Source organism: Hoplias malabaricus, chromosome 3 (genome assembly GCF_029633855.1).
Source record: "Hoplias malabaricus isolate fHopMal1 chromosome 3, fHopMal1.hap1, whole genome shotgun sequence".
Lineage (NCBI taxonomy): Eukaryota > Metazoa > Chordata > Actinopteri > Characiformes > Erythrinidae > Hoplias > Hoplias malabaricus.
This window is the reverse complement of record NC_089802.1, coordinates 68,763,305-68,785,883: the sequence shown is the minus strand read 5'-3', so window position 1 is coordinate 68,785,883 and position 22,579 is coordinate 68,763,305. Positions and strand designations below refer to the sequence as shown.

The 22,579-nt window shown below is 40.6% G+C and overlaps 1 protein-coding gene across 1 annotated transcript in view; it reads right to left on the bottom strand.

Moving 5' to 3' along the window:
* Window positions 1-8,564: 8,564 nt before the first annotated feature.
* Window positions 8,565-22,579, bottom strand: part of LOC136691501 (tensin-1-like) — a 71,393-nt gene continuing 57,378 nt past the window's right edge. Inside the window, exon 4 of the mRNA XM_066664060.1 lies at window positions 8,565-8,762. Coding sequence (XP_066520157.1) covers window positions 8,565-8,762 — 198 coding nt within the window. The remainder of the gene's footprint in view (window positions 8,763-22,579) is intronic.

Below are 22,579 nucleotides of genomic sequence, written 5' to 3'. Positions count from 1 at the left end.
AGGCCCAGGGCTAGACTTGGGGTTTGGCAGGAGATGTAGTGAGAAGATGGGCCGATCCTCAGTACCTTGAGGCTCTGGCAGGGCTTGAAAGCACACATGTGAAGCAGCAGAGCCCCAAACGCAAACCCAATTCCTGGGAGACAGACCCTGAGAGGAGGGCAGGGGGTATTGCCAAGTGGATTTATTGCAGGGAAAAAGCACTAGGGACCTGGCAATCACAAAAATGGTGGGCATTTATATATATATGGGGCTAATAGCTAAAGAACACCGAGCATTCATGGCACTAATGTGAACTCTGTGATCACTTAAAGAAACCCTGTTAGTAATTTTACTTTAAAGTTACAGCTTCTAAATCACTGTGAGGATTCGCTGACCTGTAATAAGAAGAACAGAGTCTCTGTCGTTGCTCCTCCAGACTCATCACTGCAGAAACTGCACTATGTAACTTCTGGAGGAGGGTAGGAAACCACCCCCTTGTGTTCATTTAATCTAGGACAGTTAGGACGTTTTAATGTAGCAGTTCATTTTCAGAGGATGGTAATTAGTTAAAAATACTTACTAAATTAAAAGTAGTTACTAACTATTTACTGATCACATTTAATAATAAAAAAATAATAATAAATTGTAAGTGAATAACAAACCTTTTATTTGAGTATGTGTTAATGCTAAGTTTTTGGGCACCCTTTATATTATATTACACATACAATTACTTTAAAATGCCCCCATTGACCCAGATGTAAAGTTGTGCATGAATAGCTTTTATCATCTCCGTAGAAGACAACTGCATGTATAGCAGTTCATTCTGGAGGAGCTGCACCTGAATATTCTTCACTGTGTATAGTACCTTTACAGGTAACATCACTGTGTATAGTGGCCACCATATTAAGTACTTATTCATTACTCATAAACACACAACTCAAATACACACTGTGATGTTTAAAAAGTTGTACAATTACTTTTAACACTTTTAGACATAAAAATGAAAGAATTGTACGTATGGATCCCTGACACAATATCTGTGTCACATTTGGAAGCTCTGTTCCTCTGTGCCAGTCAGTAGATGAGGTCAGGCTGCGTACCAAATAGCGACAGACCCCCTTTTTAGTGTGTTCACTGATGAAATAACTAAATTTCTGCTTCAAGACAGTAATGAGACACTAATCTGAAACTTGGGGAAACTTGAACCTTATAGCTAACTAAAGATAATTTTCAGCATACAGTGCACTACAGCTTTATTATGACCTGCACTATGCCCTACATAGGGATTAGAGAGACATTTGAGATTCTGCCATGGCTTTGTTGTGGTGTGGAAACATAATTCACTGATCTCAGAGTGTAGATACAGTGGGATCAGATGTATTACCCTGTAAACTTGGGGGGAACACTTAGAAAAAAAGAGTACATGGCTTAGGCTTGTAGTCTAATACATGCTAAAACAAAACATAAGTGAAATAACACAATTACTGAGGCTTGTATATGATCAGTATATGAATAACTCAGATTTGGTCACAAGAGCGGAGAAATGGATTGGAGTGTAACATGCTAAATGTTTCCCATTATATCCTATGGTGAATATGCTAATATGGCTAACAGTGATAAGGGTTACTTTTCTTTTCATCATGTAACAGTGTGGGATCCTTTACCCCTTGACCAAAGAAACGTATGTGCTTCTGAGTGTTGTGAGGCCCTCCCCGTTGCAGATGGAGGAGCTGTGTACAAGATAAATCTATCCATCTTTCCCATCTGTTTACATTAGTGCTGCACTCTGAAACCAGAAAATATGTCCCTAATATGGCACCCATGAAAAAGAAATCATGTGACTGCAACCCATGGATAAAGTCACAATCCTTAAAACCAAACATTGGCTAGAAGAAAACTGGGCTGTTGAGCAGTGGAAGTGCATCCTCTGGTTTGAATGAGATCCAACCAATAACTCTGGGATGAGCTGGAATGATATTTGTGATCCAAAACCAACCATCCAACATCAGTACCAGTGACCTCACTAACGCTTTTGTGGTTGAGCGCCATCCAAATCTGACAGCAATGTTCACCCATCCTATAAAGTCTTTCCAGAAGACTAGCTGTTACTGTATTGTGACAAATGCTATTCATTCCTATGTGACTGCCTGTGGATTATAGAGTACACCATTAGTGCCAGTTCACAAGTGAAGTCATGCTTCTCCAGCGATCTGTATTCCAGCAGCTCTGCTTTATCTGTCCCCAGGGTTTGGTGATTAACTAATGCTTTGACTTGTCTGCAGTAGCTGCAGGCACATTTTCTTGGACTTGTTCTGGCCCTGGATTAATGCTCCCGACAAGACATGTCTTTGGAGCTTCGATCAGCATCATTCCTTTACTAATAACATTTGATGATATTCCATATGATCCGGATTCCATCAGATTCCCTTCCCTACATTTCCTTGCTAAGTATAGCCCTACGGAAATGAACAGTTGTACTCTGCAGAGGCAGAATTTATTTATTTATTTATTTTAAAGATTGTAGGCCAGCTAGCTAATGGTGCTTCATCATTGTTGCAGACACTACAACAAAGCTATTCATCAAGCATTTGCTGCTTTGACTCCAAAGAGCTCTAAGCGAAGGAATCCAGGAGGGTGACCTCCTAAAAAGAAAGTCAAAAAGACTGAATACACTGTGAAGTAGCAACACAAATTCTACTGCATTGTGAAAATTGCACCCAGGACTGTAATATCAGGTTGCAATGAAATTAGGTATGGACAATGGTTGCAGGATCTAATTAACATAACACCGGAAACACCATGAAGACACCATGACATAAGGTCTTCTGGACATGTGACGCCTAACAACAAACTGTTCAGCTTGTCGATGACCATGGTGCCTCCACATTAGGATTGGATGGAATTATGATAAAACTGCATACCAAATTTCTGTCCTGTGTCTTTACAAACAGGGCCAAACATTTTTGTGCATTAAAGTGAGCCACAGGGAGGGGGTGTTGTGGGAGCTTACTGACTTAGTTTAGCTTAGTGAGTTTAGCGCTGAGCTTGGTTCATTGGTTTCATTGCTTGTCTCCATCAATACAAAAACGGGACTCCAACCGGCTGCCATTCTGAGTGACTCTGTGACAGTCTATTCTGACAGCAGACTTGTGATTGGGCCTTTTGCGTGTCAGTCAAAATTCTTTTCCTGTAATAACAGGTGGTTCTAGGCCACGTTAAGTGGAAAAGGCAAGCCTACTAAGAGGATAGCTCATTAGGGCAGCACTGTTCACTAAATGCCTGCAATCGTGGCTGTTGGGTCACACTGCACATGTCGGACAATCCGTGGGTTCTCCCTCTCCAGATCCTTCACGTCACTTGTGTGTGCCTTCTTCTATACACTGCTGCCAACTGTGTGCTATGGTATATATATGCATGACCAGTATGATGCACAAAATGTCAATAAGTCCAACACGCATTCTCTGAGCCCTACAATGTGCCTGCTCTCAAATTCGTAAAATTGATTGTTTATAGCATTGGGCATTGGGCTGTAGGGCAGTGGCCTGCATTCAGTACCTTTGGGATCAGTGGGAGTGGTGTTTGTTATCCAGAACTAATCATCTAGGACCAGTACCTGACCTCACTAATGTTCTCACACCGTCAAATCCTCATAGCAATGCCTCAACATGTAGGGGAGGATTGGGGTCACACGACCTACTCATATTTTTCATTTCAGAAGTCATGGGCAGGTACATGTTCATGCATCCGCCCTGTCAAAACAAACAAACAAACAAACAAACAAATAAATAAATAAATAAATAATCATGTAAAAAAACTAAATAAAAGCATCACGTTTGGCCTTGTGCAGGACCATATCACAGAAGGCATAATAGCAATAAATAAACATCAGTCGTTCCTCATACATTTCCAGGCAGAAGAAAGCGGATGAAATGGAACAAAGCACCAGGCCAAAAAAGCACAGATGGGAAAAGTGGAGCAAAATACCACTTTGACTTTGGAGAGAATTCAGGCGCATTTCTACTTGTACGTTCATCAGGAAAGTTTCACCCAGTGTAAAGACTGAGCTGGTGTTTTCATATCATGCTTTAATAAATAAATAAATAAATAAATAAATAAATAAGGTTTTTGGTCAGATTCTGTCCATATGCTTAATACAGAGGTAGGGCCAGTGCACACAATACTAAAACTACTACTACTAATAATAATAGATTTGACCTAGGGGCATAATCTGTTTAGCATGACTGAAAGAAGAAGCAGAAAAACAACAACAACAAATAATCTTCCATACAGTCCAGTCCAATTAATTGGACTCTCTCCTCCACAGATTTAGGTACAACCTATCTTTTGTTTCTCCATCGAGCAAGACCCATTCAGTCCCTGTAGAGTCCTAGTGAACCCTCAATGTAGTACTGAGCATTACCTCCACTTACTGAAGTCAGAAACAAAAAACCAAAACCCAAATAAAGTGCATTACAATTTGTGCAGAGCCTCACCAGCACCCTGTAATATTTTCATATTGTTAGTATTCACTTGAAATCAAGGGACTATGTTTATGTGAATAATGGGCTATGATGCTCATACGTAACAAAACCTCATATCTACAAAATGGTGACCTCAAAATTGTAAACGAAACTATGTAAATATACTGTTAATTTGCTTTCTTTTGGCCCATTTGCTAAGAAATAATACTACATAAAGGGCGGCTTATATAATCTCTGCTGAAATGCATCCACCAATAAAAGAGGTTGCTATGGAGCAGGCAAAATCGACTCTAAATACGCTATACCCAATGCCAAACGTCATCTAAAGTGGTATCACTTTACAACACCTTTAAAATGGGTTTGTGAATCAGAGCTAAACATTCTTCCTATTTTTAATAGGATATAAAAAGAAGTTAAAAAAATACTGAAACATATGATAAACCCCCTTCAAAAATGTAAACACTGTTGATTTGAATGTGATGTTCTGAATTAATATTTTCTAATCTCAGGGTTCAATGCAGAATCAGAAATCCAATCAGTGTCTACACATCTACAGGCTTCAATGTACATGCCCAGCTCAAGTAAACAGCGCCAGATTTCCAGAGAGACACGCATTTGTAGCCTCCACAAACCACAGCACCCTAACTATACTGCCATGTATCCCAATGCATGATGAAGATCACCACGGCTTATTGTAAACACATACTGCAGAATACAATGCAGGACGTAATAGTGAACTAAACACAAGTACACAGAATTTACATAACAATTGTAGAGACACATTAATTATGAAAAAGCCTTAGAATACAATAATCCATTCATCTCAGTTATTGCAGGATTCTTATGGCTAGATATAAATAAACTTCTGTTGACTTAATCAGTGTTGTTTCCTGTAAACAATATTTCATGTTCATTATGAAAGAGCCTTGAATTACATGGATTTGTTCATCTCACCTGTTGCAGATCTCTCTTGCTCTCTCACTCTCACTCTCTCTCTCTCTCCCTCTCTCTCCCTCAAAGACACATCCTTGCTTTTTTAAAGAAGCCAGAAGTCCAGAAGTCCCGGCCACTTCCCAGTCAACTCGAACAAATGTAATCCCAAGGGTGCACCATAAACAGAGTCCCAAACACTAGCCCAGGTATTTCAGCTTGTGTAAATGTTTGCTCCCGTGGGAATTGCCGGAATTTTCTCCCGCTCTCAGTATCCGAGGAGAGGAGAGAGGCTATATATGGCCAAGAGCGAGTCAAAGTGCCAATTTCCAGATAGAGGCAGTTTAGTGGAGAACCACAGCTTGTGCATATTTGAGACGGCTGCATGTAGAGTGGCTTGCTCCGAACATTTTCTCTCTCTCTCTCTCTCTCTCTCTCTCTCTCTCTCTCACTCTCTCTCTCTCTCTCTCTCTCACTCTCTCTCTCAATATATTCTAGAACATGTGTGTGGTGTGGTACAGCAGCCAAGAGTAAAAGTAGGCATTCCAGCATGTGAGACAGGGCTTTGACATAGTAGATACACACCCCTTTCCTCCCTCCTTTCACCACACCAGCCCCCCACACACACACACACACACACACACATTCCCAAAACTTCCCTCACATTCTGTTTAATCCCCTACTGGTTGTACAGGTCAGATATCAAAGGGTCCATATCCCGGTCTATTGCCCCCTTGCTTAATAAAATGCTTCCTCACTCTTTAACCAAGAGGAAATGCGAGGGCAGCAGGGCACATCTCCGTGCGCAAGCCATCGCAATAGTCTAGTTCAGGATCTGCTTTCAGCCTCATTGCGCAGCACCGCTCAGAGTCAGCAGGTGAACTTCAAAGCGGAATTATGCATAGCATGGTGTGCTCTCGGACTCTGCAAATAAAATTGCGCTGAGGATATAGATGAAGGACGCACAGTTATATTGGGAGCACACTGGTAAACTGGCCTGACATGATAGCCATATTTTTTTTGGTCGATATTTAGTGCCAGAAATAATTGCGATAAACGATATCACTTTCATTTTAAGACCATTTTATGCCACTGATATAATGATAATCTTACAGCATAATTATGCAATTAAAGAGTAAAGAGTAGTGAGCTTTTGCAGCAGGTAGTGGAGCAGTCACACAGCTCAAGGGACCTGGAGGTTGTGGGTTCAAGTCCTGTGCCGAGGAATTTGGTGTGTTCTCCCTGTGTCTGCGTGGGTTTCCTCCCACAGTCCAAAAACATACATTGGTGACTCAAAAGTGTCCATAGGTGTCAGTGAATGTGTGAGTGTGTGTCGCCCTGTGATGGACTGGCGCCCCCTCCAGGGTGTGTTCCTTCCTTGCGCCCAATGACTCCAGGTAGGCTCCGGAACCACCGCCCCCCTGAACTGGATAAGCGGTTACACAAAACTTAAAAAAATAAAACCACAATTTGTTTTTACACAAACTGACATAGTGGCTCCAGAACTGAGACACCAGAGAAAACCTGAGATCTGTACACAACACTGTTCAATATTATATAAACAAACAAATGGTGGATCATTCTCAGTGCGGACATGGTGGTGGTGAGTTAATGTGTGTTGTGCTGGTATGAGTGGATCAGACACAGCAGTGCTGCTTGAGTTTTAAAGTTCTCGGTGTCACTGCTGGACTGAGTATAGTCCACCACCCAAATATATCCAGCCAAAAGCATCCTGTGTCCACTGATGAAGGACTAGAGGATGACCAACATAAGCCATACAGCATGAGATGAGCTATAGTCTCTGACTTTAAATTTACAAGGTGGACCAACGAGGTAGGTGTGTCTAACAGAGTGGACAGTGAGTGGACACTGTGTTTAAAAACTCCAGCAGCACTGCTGTGTCTGATCCACTCGTACCAGCACAACACACACTAACACTTCAGTATCACTGAAGCACTGAGAACAATCCACCCCTGTGGGGGCCCATATGGGGGTCATTCATAATGTTACGGTTGATTTGTGGATGTGTCCGTTTACGATAATAAGGGAAATATTCAACTTGGTGCTGACCTTCAGTTACGGTCACTCCCTCATCTCCTTCCCAGAGTCTCGACAGAGTGGGGTTGCTATGGCAATGCACTATGACAGCTCTTTGAAGTTGTGTGTGAGTGCATTGGGCCAACAAAGTAGCCACTGTGGGAAAGACTGACTGGAGCTTACATTCAAGCTCTCTGTGATAACTGCGAGGCAGCAGGTACAGTGGCTCTATTATGAAGCTCTCACAAACACGGAACATCTGTGTCTGCAATGTGTTAAAATAGCCGAATGTCCACATGCACCCACACAAACGCACTCACATTTATGGCATCTGTTACAAACAGCTAATATGTACATTGAGATACAAACCTATGTATGTATATAAGTGCATTTATGGGAGGAAGTATGAATATAGGTTTATATAGATATTCATTCATTATCTGTAACCGCTTCTCCAGTTCAGGGTCGCGGTGGGTCCGGAGTCTACCCAGAATCATCGGGCACAAGGCAGGACCGTGGGAGGAAACCGGAGCACCTGAAGGAAAAGAATTTTTCACAACTGGTGTCGTTGAAAATTAAGCTCTAGTCTTGCATCAGTCCTGAAAAGGATGTGTAACTGTTAATAAGACTTTACAGAGAATCCGATAGTAAACTAGGTCATTTGCAAACCAATGAATGCAGAAGTTAATGGCCTCAGAAGAGTGGACATGCTGCACCAGAGCCCAAACCTTACCATCAGTCAACGTGTTTGAAACCGCTAGGATCATGAGAAGCAGATAACGCAAGGCTACTCCAGTCTACGTTTGAAAATGTTACAACAAGAATGTGACACACATTTAGGGCTCTATGTGCTTCCAGTCAACTGCTCTAATCAAACAATTTCTTTTTCTACAGCAGAACCATTAATGTTTTAGTACAACAGTTCAATCTGTCTCTTTTAATGAAGAGGCCCACTCCTCAGACTGAGAACGAAATAGGGTTTCTTCAAGTTTCTCAAAGACGTCAATAGTCACACATATCCAAACACAGAAGCCCCTCGGCATCTCCTGAAAGACCACCCCACTCATTTCTCTGCCAAGACACATAAGCCCCCGTCAATTAAAATAACCGACAGTTTATTTACCCATAACAACTGGCTCAAAGTGAGACGAAGAAGACGTCTGTCAGCAAAAAGGACTTCAGAGAGTTCTTAAACACAACCGTTTGCCAGAAACAAGGACGGAATACTGAGCGCACACGGCCAAGGCCTTTCTGCATCAGACTTTTGATTTCTGTCGGAGAGTTGTTTCCTGTGTGCAAGATGAAAATGGCAGGAATTAGCGGAGCATAAATGATCTGAAGCAAGATCGAAAGGGTTTTAATCCAACTAGAAGATCAAAAGAGTCACCTGACTGCTCTGCGCAAGATTATATCAGTGTTTGCCTTTTTAAAGGAGAGAAAGATTCCCTAAATATGTTGGCACCCATGTGAAGTAAAAGCAGAAACAGAAAGCAGGGATTTGTAAATGCACTTTGGCTTGTGTCTAAATGAAACAGTTTGGATAAACACATCTTAACCATAGGCTATCAACTTGTATACACTCATTCCGAAAATGATGGAACAGGGTGATTTTAGACAAGTTGTTGGAATTCAGGCTTTCACACTCTGCTACATATAACATCATCAAGAGATACACGGAATCTGGAGAAATCTCTGTCTGTAAAAGTCAAAGAAAAACTACCACAAGGAAAGCTCAGCTAAAGATTTGAAACGGCTTTTAAAACTGGATAATTAGTGTCTACAGTGTCTTAAGAGTTGATAAAAGCACAAGTGAAATACCAAAGCAATAAATGACTATTAAAAAAATATATACAAAATAATTCACAATAAAAATAGCATGCCATTGTCTTCTAACTGAACCTTTTGATTCATCATTGCTTTGTGATTTTAATAGCTATTTATAAATAGCATGAAATAAAATGTATTATTATTATTATTACTATTATAATTATTTAGTGTCGGCAGAGTTCAAATTAAGAGGAGATTAAGACTGAGATCCCCCCAAAAAGATGTAAAATCATCAGTTCTGGGAGGGTTTATTATATGTTACATGTGATTTTATATATTAATATATTTAATATATTTAATATATTTCCCATTTTCCTGTCTGGAAGAATTTTATAACATGATTTCAGACACCGCTAAAGTAGACCATACCATTACTTCTCTCGTCTATCCGCCTCAGTCCCGTCATTGGCTCCTTTAAAGTCAGAGATGCTATGAATGAGGAGAGCAGTCACTGGTCGAAATATGAATGGGAGTTCTCATAGCGCTCAACATGGCTTCTGTTTACAGATAAAATCCTGCCCTTCATCCAAAAGGGCCAATCAGCTTGCTGATATGTTCAGAGTGCAGGAGATAAATGTTGATAATTTTGTGTTGCTAGTGGGGAAATCTCCTTATTTGCAGTAGCAAGTAGTGAGTTGCTATACATCATATTTCCCATCCACTACCAAGTAAGACCCAGGCTGGTATTGTCAGTGCTGACACCTATACCGATATATTGAATAGTTTTTAAATCTGATTCAGAAAGGGCAAAAAATAAGAATAAATATAATTTTTTTATATAAACTATTATATTTATTCATTATCTGTAACCGCTTATCCAGTTCAGGGTCGCGGTGGGTCCAGAGCCTACCTGGAATCATTGGGCACAAGGCGGGAATACACCCTGGAGGGGGCGCCAGTCCTTCACAGGGCAACAAAGGCACACACACATTCACTCACACCTACGGACACTTTTGAGTCACCAATCCACCTACCAACGTGTGTTTTTGGGCTGTGGGAGGAAACCGGAGCACCCGGAGGAAACCCACGCAGATACAGGGAGAACACACCAACTCCTCACAGACAGTCACCCGGAACGGGAATCAAACCCACAACCTCCAGGTCCCTGGAGTTGTGTGACTGCGACACTACCTGCTGCGCCACCCTGCTGCCCAACTATTATATTTATTTACTTAATTAATAATAATGATATTTATTTAACAATAATCTTTTTTTATAAATATTTTAATTAACATGGAATTTTCTAAGGGCAGTCACACAGCTCCAGTGTCGTGGAGGTTGCAGGTTCAAGTGCCGCTCTGTGTGGGTTTCCTCTGGGAGCTCCTGTGTCCTCCCGTGGTCCAAAAACACGTGTTGGTAGGTGGTTTGGCAACTCAAAAGTGTCCATAAGTGTGAGTGTGTGAGTGAATTTGTGAATGTGTGTCGCCCTGTGAAGGACTGGCGCCCCCTCCAGGGCCTGTTCCCGCCTTGCACCCAATGATTCTGGGTAGGCTCCGGACACACCGTGACCCTGATCTGGAGCGGTTACAGACAATGTATGAATGAATAGAATTCTCTTGTTCAAATAATTACAGGAAATGTGTACACAAACGGAACCGGAAAGTCGTGAATCACGCTCCCACAGTCAGTTATAACCGTTGCCTTATTAGTTATACACAACCTGGTTAAATCCTGCCACTGCCAAGTGATTCAAAATGGCTGTCTGTGCTATTTTTTAAACGTGCCTGCATGTATGGGGCAACAGAGGAAGAAAGCAGGAAAGAAGGAAAAGTAGTTCCTTTACTATGCCACTATTTATGGTGCCATTTTATTTTTAGATAGCTAAGATTTACATCCATCCTTCATAATACATATGTAAATTATATGAATATTTTGGAGCCAGAATTGATTCTTAAAAGTAAATGTAATGATCCAATGTATGATATATTTTTTGTGCATTATTGAGCCAAACACTACACACTGTTCATAAAATTTTATCAGATTTTATCAGTGTCTTAAAATATGGCAATTCGAAAGTGTAACGGTCGATAAGGGATGAGGAGGGCGGACGCAAACGCTGAGAACACAGACTTTATTTAACAAAACTAAACGAAACAAACACAACTGGGGCATGAAACGAGCAAGGGACAAGCACACGAAACGAGCAGGAGAAACGAAGAACACGAAGAACATTGCAAACCATACGAAGACCAAAGAACAAGGCGTGAAACAAGGTACAGAGAATCATGAGCGTGAAACCAGGAACAATGAACGACACCAGGAAGTGAGCTAAGGGGACTTAAATACGACAACAAACAAGAAACACCTGAAGACAATAACGAGGGTGACGTAAAAGAGGCGGAGACGAAGGTAGAGACAAAGGCGGAGACATGGAAAACAACAAAACAAAGCCATGTGCTGAGAAAACGGACCAGACGGGACGTGAGTGTGACAGAAAGTTATAAAGTGGTCATTTGACCCTCAGTTTTGATCATTTTAATCACTCTCCATTCATAAAGATAGAAGCCTGTTAGTGCTTGCTAACATCAGCTAGTTTACTGTAAGAATTGCAAGACTGTAGTTCACTGAGGCACACTTCTGCACTATGCTGGTTTCCCCTGGGGAACAAATTGACTGTTTGGAGAAAGAGACTGTGTTAAGAAGCTGCCTGTTGGTCACATGCTGCTTACTGTAATGCTAGCTCTGCTAAATACATATAGCTCTGCCCCCTTTTTTATATTTATGTCATGTTATGTTACAGTGAGTTTGAGCACATGGGACAGACACTAAACACCATCATGCTTTGGAAGTTCAGCTTGTGTGGCTCACAGCAGTGGAACAGTCAGGTTTAAAAGTGGGTATTACCCTAGCGCTAATTACCTTTAGCCTTGCTACTAGACTTGGAGGTTTTTGTTTGTTTGTTTTTCCAATCCTCCTTTTAAAGACCAAGAGACAAAATAGATGTCCAATCAGTTGGCCAACCCATGCGTCTAAAATTGAAACTAAATTAAATGCAACACCCGGCATTATTGCCCTCAGAAACATCACCAAAATGACACCCATGCATATAACATACTGCTCCACATTTGTAGATGTGAGGCCCCTCATGGGGCTAGCTTGTGCCTCACCTTCATGCAAACTCACTCACAATCACCAAGTCACTTACTCACATTCACAGGCCGATCCACAAGGGGGTGCTATTCAGAGCTTTGCCGTAAAGACACTTCTGTTCTTGTTTGTATAATACCTCATGCCGAATGCAAAAACTTCAACAAAATAACAAATGAAGAGAAACGGTGTGATCAAACAGAACAAAGATGCAGCTGTTCATTTTAAAAACACACTCTGAAATCCACCTTACAGCTTCATTGCCTTATATGGTCCTTTGCTAAGAGACGTTTACACACAGCATTCATGCGCAAAAACATGATTCAGCTCAATAAATCCCAACTGCTTAGCACTGATTATAGTTTCTGGAGAAATGCTATGCTTCCCATTGATAGACTCTGTGTTAAATTCATATTTTAGAGAAACACGGAGATGAAAGTACAAATATTTGTGGCTAGGCCAAGTCTAAATGGCCTCTTTGCCAAAACATTTTTGCATCCACCTCTGCTCCCCTGGCGCCAAAACCAAATCCTAAATACCCTGGCCAGTACTTCCAAAAACCAGGCATGCTTCCAAATACACAGCTTTTTCGATTACATGGCAGCCGTAAATGTTCCATAATGATAAAGTAGCACAGTTTGTGTGTTGGTCAGTGATGTGTGCATGTGTGTGTATGTGTAAGTGAGAGAGAGAAAGAGAGAGAGAGAATCCAGTAGAGTGTTTGGCGAACAACGGTTTGGTCCATTTAAAACATGCTTGCTCCACACTTTCAGGGAAGCTAATCAGCGCTCAGCTGCGTGTGCACTGCACAAACATGTGAAAAGCATTACTTGAAACTTCAGGAAAACCACATTGAAAAGCTTCATCTGAAACGTACAAAAGCATCTTTGACAAACCAAGCACCTTTTTGAAGCACATCCTGCTACTACACTCTCTGAGCCTCTGAGTCACTACCAGTTTGAAAGGATGCATTTAGAATTTCTGAGGCAGAAGTACATGGCAAGGACAGACGTTTCTAATATTTTTATTCAAATGAGAACATTTTTCCGTTTGCAATAATTTAGTGAAGAACTCTAGTCTTATACCTGCTTTCATTATATAGTGTGTCTCAACAGAATTCCAGATGTTATAGCTTTAAGTGCAATGAAGCACTTTCGGGAAATGGCCTCTTACTAAATAATTAACTAAATAAGTAACTTACTCACTCACATTTAACATAATGCTCCTGAAGGGGTGTAATTTAGTGCTTTGCATCAATGACACTATGCATCTTTATATCATATTTTTGTTCATCAGTGTACAATGCATCCTTAATCCCAGTGGTATTAACAAATCCTGACTGCTACCCTAGCCCCAGACTTACAGATCAGTAAATATGAATACAGCAGCAGTAGGCTGTGATAGCAGAAAATGAATCAGGTACCAGGGAGCAAAAAGCAAGCAGAGTCGAGTACTGTAGCTACCATGCAGTGGAATAATTCAAAAAATATTACCCAATTCATTAATTAATTCTCTTCATTGATATAATAATTTGAATACACCTGTGGCGCAGCTGGTAGTGTCTCAGTCACACAGTCACAAACACCAGGGACCTGCAGGTTGTGGGTTCAAGTCCCACTCTGGGTGACTGTTCTCCCTGTATTTGCATGGGTTTCCTCCCACGGTCCATAAAATAAACACACATTGGTAGGTGGATTGGCGCCTCAAAAATGTACATAGGTGTCAGTGAATGTGTGAGTGTATGTATCACCGTGTTCCTGCCTTGCGCCCAACGATTCCGGGTAGGCTCCGGACCCACCGCGACCCTGAACTGGATAAGAGGTTACAGACAATGAATGAATTAAGTCTAATTCTTCAAACAAGAAAAATTAAAACAGCCCTTCCTCCAAAACATTGAACAAAAGCTTAGTGGCTGTTCTCCTAGTTGTTAGTACTTTGTTGTTCCTCCTCAGGCTTTTATGAATGCTTGAAGTGTCTGAGGTATGGACTTCACTGCCGAGTGTAATGTTTTGTAGAGATCGACTTCACATGGATACTTGAAAAGTTCAGGGAAATCTTAAACATTAACCAAGATGAAATTGTTGGAGTATGCTCAGAAAGAGAAATATAAAGCCCCCAGCAATATGCTTTGCAGAACTGGAACCATGTTATCTGGAAAAATGGAGCTCCATGTATCACCTCTGGGGTGAGCTGGAGTGGCTAGTGTGTACCTGACTTCAGTAACGGATCAATGGCTTTGATTGTAGGTAGATACTGTATGTGGGTATGATTTGCTGTGGTTATTGATATAAGATGAAGGTAGAAAAGCAGTCTTTAAGCTGCAGTTGTTCGTGCTTGGAGCTGTGGTGGATATTGGCGTTGAGTGAAATAATGCTGTTGTTAGGTGGAGTCTCCTGGAGGAAAAGCCAGGCCGGCCTTATCTAGAACACAGAGCCCTTACACACTTCCTTCCAAGAATTCAAATCCACACCAAAGAGCCAGTGATACACTCACACATTATATACACACAAAGGAAAACAACAAAACAAAAGAACTTTAAAGACAATATTATTGATATCTCTCAATGGCATCTATAGGAATTTGACTCTACCACACATTGATATATGGCCAAAAGTTTGCAGACACCTCCCCATCAAACATATCAGCTCATTTGCAGCTGCTCCGGAGTATCCCGTTTTGTTCCACACTTTCTATGGAAATGAAAGCTGCAATATCACTATTATATTATAAGTGGCTGTCTGCAAACATTTGGACACATACCACATTAATATCTGCTTTTATAACAGCTGTGTTACTTCACGTTCATCTGCCATTTGGTAGAAGTCCTTGGCCAAGCCCTCTCATCATGCAACACACACAGACTGGGCCAAACCAAAGTTCTCTCTGCGTGTTTGACTTGGCTAGGGGGCTGCACAATGTTCCTGGACCACCACTACCCTGTGTACAGATATATAAAGTATCTCCAAAAAGTATAGAGTTCTTTTTAGGTCCATGTCCTGGTTGCTATTTTGAGTTCCTGCAACTTTCAGGCCAGTTTGCTCACAGTTCTGAGCACAGGGAGGCTGTGTTTTGGTTGGTTATTTATTTAAGATTTATTGGCCTTTCACTATCTCAAAGTTTCAGTGTGAATGAGGGCTGCGATGGAATGTTAAGAGGAAAGCCATCAACACTAATCTCTTGCAGTGTTTTAGCAGCAGGAATATGAAAAAAATACTATATTGTTATTATACTCACACATAGATGGTACTGGGGATAATTGGGGGTTACTATGAGATAAACTAAATAATCAATAGTCCAAAGGGAGTTAGTGCTGGTGGTGTTGACCAATTTAGGATGTTTTCTGAATTGAAGATTACAAAGTAAATAAGACATATAAGTAAAAATATAGATAGATAGATAGATAGATAGATAGATAGATAGATAGATAGATAGATAGATAGATAGATAGATAGATAGATAGATAGATATTTGTTAATTTTCCTTAATAAATAAAACTTAAATAAAAGCAAACCAATGTTTCCCAACAAACTGACGTAAGGGCTCCAGAATAGAGACCAGAGAAAACCAGAAAACAGAATAGAGGGAGTGGCTAAAATATTGGTGACACTCAGCAAACATGCCAGTAAACACAACCAGGAAATTTGATGTTAGCAAAAATTTATTGAGAAAATGTCCATATCATGTCTCAATCCGCTGTCTTGTGCATTTACATTTATATTTATGCATTTGGCAGACGCTTTTATCCAAAGCGACTTACAAAAGAGTATCTAACATTCGAACTACAGCACAAATTATACAAAATACCTTACATTAAGTGCAATATGCCAGGAAGTAATAAGTGCATTAAAGAAAGACATTCAGTGCAAAAGATACTCTCGGAAGAGCTGGGTTTTCAATGATTTCTTGAATGAAGAGAGGGTTTCTGTTGCTCTGATAGTGCTTGGAAGCTCGTTCCACCAGCGTGGTACCAGAGATGAGAATAGCCTCAACTGACCTGTACGGGGGGTTGGTCGTGTTAGTCGGCGCGCCTTTGAGGAACGGAGAGGGCGGGCGCTAACGTATGGTTTTAAGAGTCTATTGAGGTAGATGGGAGCAGAACCAGTGAATACTCTGAAGGCCATCATTAGTGATTTGAATTTGATGCGAGCAGCTAAGGGTAGCCAATGCAGCTCAACTAATAGGGGCGTGACATGTGCTCTTTTTGGCTGGTTGAAGACCAGGCGTGCTGCTGCATTCTGGATCATCTGTAGCGGTCTCACAGCACAGGCCGGAAGACCTGTCAGGAGGGCGTTGCAATAGTCTAGACGGGAGATTACTAACGTCTGAACGAGGAGCTGTGTTGTATGTTGAGTTAGGTATGGCCTAATCTTCCTTATGTTGAATAGGGAGAAGCGGCACGATCGAGCTACAGCGGTAACGTGATCTGCGAAGGTCAGCTGGTCATCAACCATGACACCCAGGTTTCTTACAACCTTGGTGGGAGACACTGATAGGGACTCTAGCTTGATGCTGATGTTGTGGAGAATAGCTTGCTTGGCTGGGAGGACCAGTAGTTCAGTTTTGGATAAATTCAATTGGAGGTGATGTTCCTTCATCCATGTAGATATGTCAGAGAGACAGTCAGAGATTCGAGTTGCCACTGAAGTGTCTCCTGGAGGAAAGGATAAATAAAGCTGTGTGTCATCTGCATAGCAGTGATAGGAGAAGCCGTGCGAATGTATGATTGGGCCTAGAGAGGTAGTGTACAAGGCAAAGAGGAGGGGTCCCAGCACCGAGCCTTGGGGCACACCTGTGGTGAGGTGGTGTCGCGCTGATGTTTGTCCAAGCCATGACACACTGAAGGATCGTCCAGTGAGATAAGACTCAAACCAGGAGAGTGCATTGTTCTTGAAGCCCATGTCAGTGAGTTTGTTTAGTAAGATGTGGTGGTTGACCGTATCAAATGCTGCTGATAGGTCGAGCAGAATGAGAACTGAGGATTGACCTGTTACTTTTGCATCTTTAAGAGCTTCCATTACTGACAGAAGTGCAGTTTCCGTCGAGTGGCCGCTCTTGAAGCCGGATTGGTTCGAGTCAAGAAGGTTATGTTGGGAGAGGAATTTTGTTGCCTGCTTAAAGACAGCTCTTTCTTGTGGGAGGACATGAGCTGAAATGGCTGTGGAGGTCATAACAAACCTAGCATCCACTGTGGGCTCCACTAACAGAGATCAATAATTCTATAATGTAAGTATTGTGACAGGCCTAAATGTACATATTCTTATTTTAGATTTAAATATATGCTTACAAAAGTCTTTATAGAATTAAATAGTCCCAACACATTCTAGGTCCAACCAAAAAGCACAGTAACAGACACACTGAGAGACACTGATAGGTTCACACTGATTTGTCCATTCAGCCTTTCTGTTTGCACTAATATTAGCTGCTAGTTGTAGTAGTTGCAGTGAAAACACTCATTACTCACAATGAGATCTCAGTGGAGTGACGCGTTCACTGTTTAGCCTTTCGCTAATCATATATCCTTTTTCACTGAGACTTCTATACAATTCACTGCGGTGTCTGACTGCTTTTAGCTTCACTATTCCCTTTAGCTGAACCATGCTAGGCCATCCCCCTCACCAACAATAATAAACAACCCTCTCAGTTCCGAAATGATTGCTGTGCCTCCCAACATGTCTCAATCAGCTGTCTTGTGGGAGGACATGAGCTGAAATGGCTACGGAGGTCATGCGAGCAAACCGCATGGTCATAACAAACCTAGTATCCATTGTGGGCTCCAATAACAGAGATCAATGTAGGGGCGCACGTGGTAATAGCTTGGAAAATACATTACTCACCATTAATGATGGGAGTACAGCTTGCAGGTCACACTAATCTCTAACTGTGTTTAATGCAGCTGAATCCTGTATTTATGTTTTTTTAACATTTGTTTACATTGGCGTTTTATGCCAATTTTATTTTGTAAATTATACCTATACATACCCATTCATTTTATATAATATTTTAATCTCTATTTATTTTAATTCTCTTTCATATTCTATGTATAATGTAAATATATTACTATTAGATATATTTCTATGATTTATTTAATTATATCTTATATTTGTTTTTTCCTGTCTTATAATAATAGCTGTTGTACTACATATTATTGTTTTATTACCTTTTGTTGTAAAGAATTTTAAGATGTTTTCCATATATTAGTATCATTATTTGTTTGTATAATTATTCTTATTAATATTATTGTTATTATTATTATTTTATTTCATTATTATTCAACATAGTGTTCTCTTTAAGTTTTATTATTCACCTTAGCAAATGTTTAGCAACACCTTAGCAACAAGCTAAATGTACCACAAAAACAGATTAGCAACCACCTAGCAACACTTTAATAAACACCTAGCAACACCTTAGCAACCAACATTATACCACAGCGAAAATTTTATTGCGCATAATCTAGTGCAGCTTAGGTGCAATCACATTATTCTTTTATATATTATTACTATATTTAACACAAGAATATGGATTACAATCTGATTCTAATTCTGCATACAATATATTCAATAAGACACTGTATATAAGGAACAGTGTGCCCATTGTTTACTGTTATTTACTTGGTTGTTTATATTATATATATTATGTATTAGTTTCTCACATATTCAAACCATACATACACAACTTTCCTATGAGACTTCTGTATGAGTGACTGCTGTGTTTTGTCTGAACGCTCATTAATTGACCATCTACTTTCGTCCTGACATAGCTGCTTTCATAAGCCTCCGCTGGCCATTTAAAGTAGAACACCGTGATTCCCTAGGCAAACAAAAACAGAGACCACCAAACACGGCTTCAAACAAAAGCCCAACAACAATAGCCTGCCCTGTTAAAAGGCTGGCTGAACTATAATCTAACATTTACACTGTATGTCAAAAAATCTTTTCACTCACTGAGTATATTCAGCTACTTTAAACTGCACCAGTTGTGGAAACAGATGTTCAAATGTGCACATACAGCTATTAAAATCTCAACAGAATAGTATGAAATGAAATGGGACATTATGGGGTGGTTGAATATCATTATACCCAATGCCAAGTGTAGCTAGAGGTGGAATAAAGCCCAGACCGCATGGTAAAATAGGGATGCAGTGCACTATCCAGTATATTTGGGATGAGTTTTTGATTGGCATTTGTGATCCAGAATTAAGCATTAAACATCAGAACCTGTCCTCACTAATGCACTGATGGCTGAATGCAATCAAATCGTCACAGAAGTGTTCCAGAATAAGCCTAATAAGGCTAAGGTGTATAAACTATGGGTGGTGCAGCAGGTAGGTGTCGCAGTCACACAGCTCCAGGGACCTGGAGGTTGTGGGTTTGATTTCCGCTCCGGGTGACTGTCTGTGAGGAGTGTGGTGTGTTCTCCCCGTGTCCGTGTGGGTTTCCTCCGGGTGCTCCGGTTTCCTCCCACAGTCCAAAAACACACGTTGGTAGGTGGATTGGCGACTAAAAAGTGTCCGTAGGTGTGAGTGTGTGAGTGAATGGGTGTGTTGCCCTGTGAAGGACTGGCGCCCCCTCCAGGGTGTATTCCCGCCTTGCGCCCAATGATTCCAGAAATGCTCTGGACCCACCACGACCCTGAACTAGATGAGCGCTTACAGATAATGAATGAATGAATGAATGAATCTATAACCTATCTATTAATATAGTTTATTTCAGAAGAAATACTTGACAAAAAGTGTGAGTGAATGTGTGTGTGTGTCTGTGTTGCCCTGTGAAGGACTAGCGCCCCCTCCAGGGTGTATTCCTGCCTTGTGCCAGTGATTCCAGGTAGGCTCTGGACCCCCCGCGACCCTGAATTGGATAAGCGGTTACAGATAATGAAAGATACTTGACAAATCCTTTAGCCACATAGGGTTAAAAACAACAACATCCCCTCTTTCATAGGAAGCCCACTAATAGGCCTAAAGATCTGAAATGATTACATGATCTGACTACAATAATGCCTTAAATCTTGGAACACATTGTATTGTGGTTTTCATATTTTGAGCATAAAATACAGACTGATTTATAAGTAGAAGTGTGATAAAACCAAACCAAGGAAATTAATAATCTTACTCTAGCACACTTGCGCTATGAATTACACATTCCTTTTGAAAGATGATCGTCTAAATAATCTAAAGACACAAAAACGCCATTTCCCACTGAAAATGATAATATTCCAATGCATTCATCAGTCTGAGCGGCTCTTTTGACTATAATCTGCTGTTTGTCTAGAGTTTGTTAGAGCTAAATCATAGACTGAAGGATATAACCCACTAATAATCCTAAACAGAATTTACTCCAGACCCCAGCAGGTCTATTTCTGAACCTAAAAAACTAGAAACATATCAAAACACTGTCAATTTTTTTTATGCCAATTAATCATGCTGCTTTACAATTAGATGAGCATTTGGGAGCAAAAGACCTGAAGGTACTGTCCAAAATGACTTAGCATACAATGCCAGTGCTTAGAGGTACACTATATTTCCAAATACTAATAGACAAACCTTCTATTGAGTGAATCTAGCTGCTTTAAATGGAGCATATAACACAGCTCTGGGGTCTTAATGAAATATTTGACTTTGGTCAAAATACCACAAGGATCAGACAACACAACAACCTTCTTTACCCTGTCTAAACAGCCCTGTTCAGCAAGGCAGGTTTCTGCATCTGTTTTTTTTTTAAATGAAAAGGAGTGACAACTTAGTTCAGGGATAGAACCCAGGAGTGAGGAGCAGAAGCTCTGGTTTTTAGCCTTTTTCACTTGGTTTTCTTTATTCTCTGTTCTCGTTTTCTCCATATTTAATCAGTATACATTTCTCTGCGCTTGTTGTGTCAGCTTTTGCTCTGTTTAACCTTTTAACTCTTTGCACTCACATAGAAGCGGTTCCAATGCTGTGATTGGTGACTCACACAAGGAGGCGGGACAATTCTAAAGTCTTCGGACTCTATGTAGGATGCAACACAATCAGAATGACTCAGTTTTTATCCCTGGTTTTCAACTACAAACAACAGACTGGGCTGTTTTGTTTCACAGTTTGTGGGCTGGTAGGCTCCAGAGCCCCAAATAACAAAAGTGATTGAGTGTGAGCGGACCTCCATTCAGTAGTTTTAAGATAAGTGGTTTTTGTCAAGGAGTACTGTTTTTATTTGTAGCATTTAAAGAATTTGGTGTAAAGAGCTGCTACACGTATGAAATTGCTTTGTAAACAATATGTATATGTACACTCTAAAAAGAAAATAGTTGATCCAAGTTAATTGAATTGCTTCAATTGGTAACAAGTAATTAAATTAAGTTTATCCAACTTAATTTTTTAAGTTTAACCTTAAAAAACTTAAAAAAGTAAGTTGGATAAATTTAATTGAGTTACTTGTTACCAATTGAAGCAATTTTCTTTTTACAGTGTATTATAATTGTTATTATTATTACAACTTTTAGTTTTATTATTGGTGCAGCAGGTAGTGTCGCAGTCACACAGCTTGTGGGTTCGATTCTCGCTCCGGGTGACTGTCTGTGAGGAGTTGGTGTGTTCTACGAGGAGGAGTCTGTTGTTTCCAAAAAAAACACGTTGGTAGGTGGATTGGTGACACAAAAGTGTCCGTAGGTGTGAGTGTGTGAGTGAATGTGTGAGTGTGTGTGTTGCCCTGTGAAGGACTGGCGCCCCCTCCAGGGTGTATATAATGGGTTACAGATAATGAATGAATGAATGAATGAATGAATTATAGAACTGTGCAAAACAACGGGGAGTATGAATCAACACAACTTAAAAATCTACAATTAACATAGAATATGGTACAGTTATATTCCCGACTAAAAGTACTGAAGATGTAACCTTGAAGGTGCCGCCACAGTGACAGCTAACGTGAGAGTGTACTATTAAAACTAACCATTCAGTATCAGTACCGGCCCTCATTAACATTCTTCATGGCTGAATACAATCAAATCGTAATAGCAAGTGTAAACCTCAGAAGAAAATACACTGTTTCTGCAGCAAAGGGGGACAAATTACTTATTATAATATTCTTCATACAGCACCTCATTCTCTTTTTTTCCTTCTATTTTTCTGTTTGAAATACGAGTGATAAAGTCCTACATTCCCCAGAGCTGGGAGTCACCTTTGTGGGAACGCAGGAATCTGGTGATCTATCAGTCTGAAGGCGCCTAGGCTGAGGTTTGGAACACCACTGAGTAAATTGTTCAAATCC